The 9,649-nt window shown below is 43.8% G+C and overlaps 1 protein-coding gene across 1 annotated transcript; it reads left to right on the forward strand.

Annotated features, from left to right (window-relative positions):
• Positions 1-303: 303 nt before the first annotated feature.
• Positions 304-9,228, forward strand: hectd1 (HECT domain containing 1; the record flags this gene model as incomplete). Its single annotated transcript, XM_034122286.1, is given in 11 exon segments — positions 304-386; positions 864-991; positions 2,227-2,428; positions 3,125-3,262; positions 3,613-4,088; positions 5,252-5,410; positions 6,821-6,899; positions 7,018-7,111; positions 7,244-7,394; positions 8,310-8,454; positions 8,759-9,228. Coding segments are annotated over 11 exon segments (1,793 nt in total), but the record flags the coding sequence as incomplete, so codon positions are not given.
• Positions 9,229-9,649: the final 421 nt, after the last annotated feature.

Below are 9,649 nucleotides of genomic sequence, written 5' to 3' on the forward strand. Positions count from 1 at the left end.
CCAAAGCCTTCATTTTCCACCGCGCTGATTGGACGCAGGTCTTTGCACATAGAGTAGGTGATTGATTGAGTTATTGAGTTATTTATTATATAACAATAAACAAAATAATCTAAATATTGACGTGGAAACACGACAAAACCACCCAAATGTATAACCTGTCACTTGTTAGACGCTTTTACCCAAAGCGACTTGCATAAACTCAATACTGTGGGCAGTCCTTGTATACACATGTCTAAATACTTTACAAAATGTCTGTATTTGTATCAGTGTGAGAACTCAATTTGATTTCTTATCTTTGTTCAGAGTTCGAAGAGGTGCAGTTCAACGCGTCTCCAGAGGAATTCACCAGCAAGAAGATCACAACCAAGATCCTGCAACAAATCGAGGTCTGTTCTCAAAACACTTCTTATATATATACATATATATATATATATAGACATATATATATAGACATATATATATATATATATATATATATATATATATATATATATATATATATATATATATGTATATATATATATATATATATATATATATATATATATATGTATAGGGTGTTCATATTCACGATCAATGTTCATGCAACCACACTGACACAAGTCACCACGGATTAAAATGTCTATATATATATATATGTCTATATATATATATATGTCTATATATATATGTCTATATATATATATATATATATATATATATATATATATATATATGTCTATATATATATATATATATATAGACATTTTAATCCGTGGTGACTTGTGTCAGTGTGGTTGCATGAACATTGATCGTGAATATGAACACCCTGGTGTGTGAAGGTTGCAGGACTTTGTGCTGAATGTGTTTTCTTTGTTCCCCAGGAGCCTCTTGCTCTGGCCAGCAGCGCTCTGCCTGAGTGGTGTGAGCAGCTCACCTCCAAGTGTCCTTTCCTTATTCCCTTCGAGACCCGACAGCTCTACTTCACCTGCACAGCGTTCGGAGCGTCCAGGTGAGTCTGCAGGAAACATCCAGAACACCTCCTCACTACCAAACTCACAATAAGATTTAGAAACAAATCAGTGGATACATCAGAGCGAAAAATCGATAAATGCAAGAACAATTAAGTAGAAAATCGTTTTGGTGAAACCTGTAAAGCTCGCCAAAAAGGAAAAACATTAGAGTAAAACAAACTATAAAGACTTGATAATCTGCAAAGTGCAAATAAATTGCTTACACATGTGGTGTTCCCATATGAAGAATATACATTTCTGATAAAAGAACAAACTCTTAGAGGAGATTTAAGTGCAAATGACATGGACGTTCATACAAAAATAATGAAATGATGATAAAAACCAAGCAGAATTTAAATGTGTGGTGACCATTATTTTAAAGGGGACCTATCATGCAAAAGTCACTTTGTGATGTCTTCTCTACATCAACATGTGTCCCGGTGTGTCCCCGGTGTGTCCCCGGTGTGTCCCCGGTGTGTCCCCGGTGTGTCAGGGAACTCACGCAGCGTCAGGAAACAAAACCCTCTCTCTTTTCCTCCGTACCCAAATCTCTAAAAACCGGGGAACAACGGAGCTGATCCAGATTTGCGTCCGATATGACGTAATATCTGAAATGTGGACCCACGGCCCTATCAGAAACGTTGCTATCAGAAACAATGCCCGACTGTTTTGGACGTAATATGGTCGGTGTTTACATTAGCATGGCTAACACTCAGAGCTAACCTGTACTGGAGAGCATGTGTGTGAAGAAGCAGGAAATAAAAGGAACTCACCTTGTGGTATAACCGGCAAGAGAGAAAGCCTTTGAGCTCCATACTGTTTCAGAGAGAATCCTTGATAATCCATGATATGGAGTTTCATCACGGCAGCATTTAGTTTAGACAGTAGCTGCCGGGTCCCCCATGAGCTCAGACCCCTCCTTTTTAAAGCTTTTTACCCCAAATCAGCACTTTAGAAACAGGAAGTGAAATAGAGGGATATGAGGCATGGCTAGAATGATCTGTTTGGTGTTTGGAGCAAAACACTTCATAGACATGTTTCTTATATATTTTTATATATCTGAGACCTATGCTATTGCCTAAACATAGCCTGATAGGTGACCTTTAAGAAAAGGAAATATAAAGTGATGGGATACTTGGAAAAACAAACCAATCTTTTATTTTTGACAGTGCATTAATTCCAGCACTAGAGAGTGTTTCAGTATCTGACCTCTGACCCCATCATATGTCTGCAGGGCGATCGTGTGGCTGCAGAACCGGCGCGAGGCGACCATGGAGCGCTCGCGGCCGTCGACCACGGTGCGGCGTGACGACCCCGGGGAGTTCAGGGTCGGTCGGCTCAAACACGAGCGAGTCAAAGTGCCCCGAGGAGAAGCCATGATGGAGTGGGCGGAGTCTGTCATGCAGCTGCACGCAGACAGGAAGTCCGTGCTGGAGGTGAGACGGAGACACATCACACACACAGAACTTAACCTCAAAGGTGCTTCAGATCGGTTGAACCAAGCCCCCAGGAAGTGCTCCAGACTCTGAGGAAAATATTCCTAGTGGCCAAACGGCGGTACTACAATTTCCATATCAGTCCGTGGCGTCACCCGGCCCAGAAAGACTTTTCCCCATTGACTAACATTAGGAAAGAGACGTCTGTAAATCAGAGGATAATTTTTTTAAACCAAATAAACTTCCCAGCATGAACTATTTTATATCCCTTATTATAATCATTAGGTCCTTAAAGTTGTAAAATGCACTAAAAACTGAATCCAGATTTATTTTCTCTCTCCATTCATTCTACTGAGCCGAAAGCAGGAGATTAGGGGCGGGGCTTAATGACAGGAGGCGGAGCTTAAGGGGAAACTCAACTCTGCTCTATGAGCTACATACGGGTACTTCTGCTCTGACAGCCAGGCATGATGGGTAGTTCTCAGGCCATTTTGTCCTCATGAGCCAATCAGCAGCTCTCATAGGAAAGAACGAGACCCCGCCTCCAACGCTGTATCCAGTTCATATTATACATCCATGAACATAACACACACTTAACTTAACCTTAAGGAAAAATGTAAAATACTTTCTTTAAAGCGACACTAACACTCAAAATGAAGCCGTGTGTATTAATCATTTGGGTGTAATTGTGTGCAGGTGGAGTTTCTGGGTGAGGAGGGGACGGGCCTGGGTCCCACTCTGGAGTTTTATGCTCTGGTGGCCGCAGAGTTTCAGAGAACCTCTCTGGGGATGTGGCTCTGTGACGACGACTTCCCCGACGACGAGTCCCGACAGGTGGGTCACGTGTTCCTGTCAGGGGCTAGCATCGTTTTTATATCTTTGTGTATCGTTTTGGGGGTTTTTGAAGCACTTCGTCTGGCGTTTTCTGAATGAAAAGTGCTATAGAAATAAAGTTTGATTCATAAAATGAAGTGAACGTATAAATATAATGAGGTAGCAGCACTCTTATCTTGTCTTTTCATTATTTCCCTGTCGTTTGATTAATCTTTTAGTTTGTTAATCTGTAAAGAACACCGAGACAAACGTGTTTTGTGATATTGGGCTATATAAATAAACATTGAATAGTATATATTGCACATAAGAGGTGTTATTTCACATGAACTGACCCTCTGTCTGTGTCTCAGGTGGATCTGGGCGGCGGTCTGAAGCCCCCCGGTTACTACGTGCAGCGATCCTGCGGGCTGTTCGCGGCGCCCTTCCCTCAGGACAGTGAGGAACTGGAGCGAATCACAAAGCTCTTCCACTTCCTGGGCGTGTTCCTGGCCAAGTGCATCCAGGACAACCGTCTGGTGGACCTTCCCGTCTCTCAGCCCTTCTTCAAGCTGCTCTGCATGGGGGACATCAAGTCCAACATGAGTAAGCTGCTGTATCAGAGCAGGGGCCACGACCCTAACGGACCCCCCCACACGCATCCCTTCCTGCTGCTGTCTGAGATGCAGTCAGAGGCGTCAACTGAAGAGAGTCAGGAGACGTACTCTGTGGGAAGCTTTGATGAAGACTCCAAGTCAGAGTTCATCATGGACCCCCCCAAACCCAAACCCCCCGCCTGGTACCACGGCATCCTCACCTGGGACGACTTCCAGCTGGTCAACCCGCACAGGTGAGAACGCTTTGATTGATTTATTCAGTTTTATGGATTTTTTTATTTTTTTTAAAAGAGCCATGGAAGTGTATTTGCTCTCTAACTCAAACTCTACAGGTTGTCACTCTAATAGCGCATTTCCACTGCAGGGCCTCGCACGGCTTAGTACGGTATAGTTAGGCCTTGGTAGGCCAGGCTCACTTTATGCTGCGTTTCCATTACAGTTTAGTAGCTGGGGCAGTAACTATAGTAACGCAGTGTAGGCGGGGCGATCGGCTGTTCGGCGGGCGGAGCGACGCTGCGTAAAACTGCCGTGACGTCATCTTCAATGCGAAACACAAAACCAACATCAGCCGTTAGCTGTTAGCACTCAGAGCTCACAGCTCCTCATATCTGTTCAGAAACTAGACAAAAGTTAAACAAGTACAAACCACAGACTGCCTGTGTCATGGAGAATACAGTCGCTGCTTTATTTATGTCTGTAGGCCGTTGTTCTGAGTGTGGACGGTCGGAGCATATACTGCGTTAGCTTAGCCAATCTCCATTTAGAAAACACGCATTTTAAAAGGTGTTTCGCCTGCCGTCTGTCTGCAGACTTGTCAAAGCATTAATTCATGGTTTTTACTAACCGGTATCAGTATGTTGTTACTTCATCATTTAGAAACGTGTATTACAATTAAATCACAAATATGTCCATCTTGTTGTAGTTGTAGCCCCCTTGCCAGCGCTCCTCTCTCTAGTTTAGCATACTCAGCCCGACTCAGCCTCGTTGTTGGCCTGGAAAGAACCTCGATTTTGGAGAGCCAGAAAAACTGTGAAAAAGTACCCGTTAGCCGGAACTACGCCGAGTGGAAACGCAACCAAAAACCGTGCTGCAGTGGAAAAGCTCCAAAAGAGACGCATAACAACCAGGAAGAGAAAAGACTACAAATAGGAAGGGGGCGTGTCTTTTTAATGTCCACCAATGAACAGTGGAGCTTGTGTTTCAGATTCTCTGTTTTCTTTGGCAATAATGAGTCATTAAAAACCAGTTTATAAAGATGTAACACATTATCATGTCTCATTTATTTCCTCTCCTCCATCTTCCCTTTTCTCTGCTACTCTAAATCCATCCCAACCTCCCTCCCTCTTCTCCTCCTCCCCCTCCTCCTCCCCCTCTTCTCCTCCTCTTCCTCCCACAGGGCAAAGTTCCTGAAGGAGGTGAAGGAGCTGGCGGTGAAGAGGAGGCAGATTCTGTCCAGTAAGAGTTTGTCTGAAGATGAGAAGAACACCAGACTGCAGGACCTGATGCTGAGGAACCCGCTGGGCTCCGGACCCCCCCTCTGCATCGAGGACCTCGGGTAAAACTCACACACTTAACAAGTCATAATGGGATATGAAACATTTATGAAAGCCCTGAATATAAATCAGAATGGGCAGTTTATTACATTTTACAGGAAGATTAGTTATCACCGAAAGCTCCAGGAAACCCATCAGGGTCCTTTTCACTGATCTGCAGCTGGTAGTAGGAGCCAGTTACGAAAAGGCTTGGAAACAATGCATTATCTAAAATTGTTATACCTCCTTTAACCTGTTATGCCCGAGAGCCCCCGGTACAGTGGGCTGCGGGTTTTTTTCTCAGGGCTTCTTAACATTTAAAAACCTATTCATGTGTCATATCCACTTAACGGGAAGAAACTCAGCTATCAGACAATATTAACAATTTGTAGCTAAACGAAACATAAGGGTAATAACAAAGGCTCTGAATTAGCCCTGAGCGAAAAAATGCTAACACACTTAGCACAGAACTCACGTTAAAATACCCTTATTACTTATCGTATCTGCACAAACAAGATATCGATTAGCAAGCTGAGATTGCACAGATTCGACAGGTATTAGTATCATCACTGACCGATCCGAACTCGCGACTCGAGAAGCTAACAAAGACATCACACCACGTAGCATTAGATAGCCAACACGGCAATATGTCTTACCTTTGTTGTTGTCTGATCAAAAGTTGTCTTCAATGGCATTAAACGATAAAAACGCTGCTGCAGGTGAATCCAATGTGTCTGTGTCACTTTGAAATGATTTCTGATAATCCATCAGCAATAAACCTAGTTTTCAGATTTCAGAGCGTAAGATAGCTTTCGACTGCGTGCGTATAGCCCCCACTTCTCAATGGTAACGTTGGTGTGTATGTGGAACTCCCCCTTCGATTCTATTGGCTCTAACGGTTCAAAAGAGATGTCAATCATCACAATCGACCAGAGAAACGGCAAATCCACCCAAATGACCCCAGAAGTGTTTTTCTTTGCTAAATCTCTCTAAAAAGGTCAAATGTCACTTGTTTTGCTTCAATCTTGATACAGGGTACTTATTATATGTTATAGTTTGGATTCCTAAAGCTTTTAGTCTACTAACCCATCATCCAGGGGTGGTTTCACTATCTGTAATGTTTTACTTTTGGACGGACACTATAATTTACATTTTGTTACTATGTTCAATCTGAATTTACTTTAAAATAAAAAACATCTATATTGATTCTGACTCTTCTACATCCAACTCACAGGTTTATCAATACTTTGAGAACAAAGATTATTAATTTAACCCTTTTAGAAGGGAAGATATAGTCATTTGTTCTGGGCATGTCATGTTCGAGCCTGAGACCTGAAAAACAGGCTCAGGGCTCAACAGGTTACATTTTCAAGTTCCTGACATTTTAGAGCTCCTCAGACCTGACTCTCCTCTTGTTTTGTTTTTCTCTTCAGGTTGAATTTCCAGTTCTGTCCGTCCTCGAAGGTTCACGGTTTCTCAGCTGTGGATCTCAAACCAAACGGAGACGATGAGGTAAAAACAACCTGACGCCTCAGAGCTGTGACGTTACCTCTGTGGCTGTGAATGTGAAACGATGAAAGTTGTCCTGATTTGAGTGAAGTTGATACTCAATGTGTGTATTTCTGTGTAGATGGTGACGATGGAGAACGCAGAGGAGTACGTGGAGTTGATGTTTGACTTCTGTATGCACACCGGCATCCAGAAACAGATGGAGGCCTTCAGAGGTAAACACACCAGACTGTCGTTACAAACTGATGGCATCCTTTGTTCATCAGCCCTCTCTCAATGTAGCAGGAGGATATACCTCGTAAATGTTTTAATGAGAAATCCCCCTTTTCTCTTCTTCTTCTCCTCAGACGGATTTAACCGAGTGTTCCCGATGGAGAAGTTGAGCTCTTTCAGCCATAAGGAGGTTCAGATGATCCTCTGCGGCAACCAATCACCGTCCTGGACTTCTGAAGACATCGTCAACTACACAGAACCAAAGCTGGGTTACACCAGAGACAGGTGCGTCCCGTTGGTAGAAAGAGAAACCCAATACAGCTTTGTGTGTTCTTTAATAAGAAGTTAGTGTTAGGCTATAAAGGAACTACAGCACGGTCACATGACTTCACGTCACCACCGCTAAGCTAGAGGTGGCTAATGTTGGGCTATAAAGGAACTACAGCACGGTCACATGACTTCACGTCACCACCTCTAAGCTAAAGGTGGCTAATGTTGGGCTATAAAGGAACTACAGCAAGGTCACATGACTTCACGTCACCACCTCTAAGCTAAAGGTGGCTAATGTTGGGCTATAAAGGAACTACAGCAAGGTCACATGACTTCACGTCACCACCTCTAAGCTAAAGGTGGCTAATGTTGGGCTATAAAGTAACTACAGCACGGTCACATGACTTCACGTCACCACCGCTAAGCTAAAGGCGGCTAATGTTGGGCTATAAAGGAACTACAGCACGGTCACATGACTTCACGTCACCACCTCTAAGCTAGAGGTGGCTAATGTTGGGCTATAAAGGAACTACAGCAAGGTCACATGACTTCACGTCACCACCTCTAAGCTAAAGGTGGCTAATGTTGGGCTATAAAGGAACTACAGCACGGTCACATGACTTCACGTCACCACCGCTAAGCTAAAGGCGGCTAATGTTGGGCTATAAAGGAACTACAGCACGGTCACATGACTTCACGTTACCACCGCTAAGCTAAAGGTGGCTAATGTTGGGCTTGATGACGTTTAGTGATGGCAACCTCCATTTTAAGACACATAGAAGCTTGAGACATTCACCAGTGGGGTATTTACTGACGTATTTCTATGTCGTAGAAACAATACATGAACTCAGCTTTTGATAACCACGGACAGACCTTCATGTATCAGAGTTTCAGTGTTTCTCTGTCTAATGTAAACTGTTTCCTCTTCAGTCCCGGTTTCGTGCGGTTCGTCAGAGTTTTGTGCGGGATGTCGTCTGACGAGAGGAAAGCGTTCCTCCAGTTCACCACCGGCTGCTCCACGCTGCCCCCCGGAGGCCTGGCCAACCTGCACCCCCGCCTCACCATCGTCAGAAAGGTAGGCTGCTCTCTGAATGGAAAATAAAATACTGTGTTTTCAGTCTGAAAACTAAGATATGTTCATAATTTAGTTTTTGGGAGAAGGGGTGGGATTAAATGAACTTCTTCCCACCCCTTTTCGGGTGTGGAATTAGGTCGATCATTTGTTTATATATCATTTGTAAGTCAATACTGCTTAAGCTTGAACAGTATCATCATTCATAGTTTAATTTCATTATTATTATAATTGTGTTTGTATTATTGTGTTACACGTTCGAAATAGAACATATTGCTCATTAACTCGTGTTCCCTGTGATTGACAGGTGGACGCCACGGACTCGAGCTACCCGTCCGTCAACACGTGCGTTCACTACCTAAAGCTTCCGGAATATTCCTCCGAGGACATCATGCGGGAGCGCCTGTTAGCCGCCACCATGGAGAAAGGCTTCCACCTCAACTGACCTCTGACCCCTCGCCTCACTGAGCATGCTCCTCAAGTCCGTCTCGCCGCCCCGCCCTCCTCCTCCGCCGCCGCCGCGTGATTGACAGCTCAGCCGGCCAATCGGAAACCAGCCGACTGACTGACTGACAGCTGGAGGACGAGGAGGAGGAGGAGGAGGAGGAGGAGGAGGATTTATGTTGCAGAATAAAAAGAAAGAAAAGTTCACATCCTTTCCCCCTCACCTCCTTCCCTTGTCTCCTCGTGTTCTTCATCCTCCTCCTCACCTGTGTGTGTGTGTGTGTGTGTGTGTGTGTGTGTGTGTGTGTGTGTGTGTGTGTGTGTGTTGTGTGTGTGTGTGTGTGTGTGTGTGTGTGTGTGTGTGTGTGTGTGTGTGTGTGTGTGTGTGTGTGTGTGTGTGTCCTCAGTTTAGTGCCTGGTTTGACTCGTAGCTTCTGTTCCTCCTCCTCCTCCTCCTTCAATCATGCTTCTTCTTCCCCTCTTTTTATTTTTATTTTATTGCTTTCTTGTTCCCGTGTGTGCGACAGTTTTTTGGGTTGTTCCTGACCGGCTGTAGAGGTCAAAGGTCAGAGTGCATTTGGTGTTTCTTTTACTTTAATGAAGCTATAGAGACAAAAACACTGGTTGTGTGCGCGGCACATCTAAAGAGAAAAAGCTCTGCTCTCCCTCTTGTATTTTCTTTGTATATTATTATAAACATTTATTTAACTCAAGTTGCAGTTTGAGGTAAACAGATATTTTCAAATGTGTATGC

This window comes from Trematomus bernacchii, unplaced genomic scaffold (assembly GCF_902827165.1).
Source record: "Trematomus bernacchii unplaced genomic scaffold, fTreBer1.1, whole genome shotgun sequence".
Taxonomy (NCBI): Eukaryota; Metazoa; Chordata; class Actinopteri; order Perciformes; family Nototheniidae; genus Trematomus; species Trematomus bernacchii.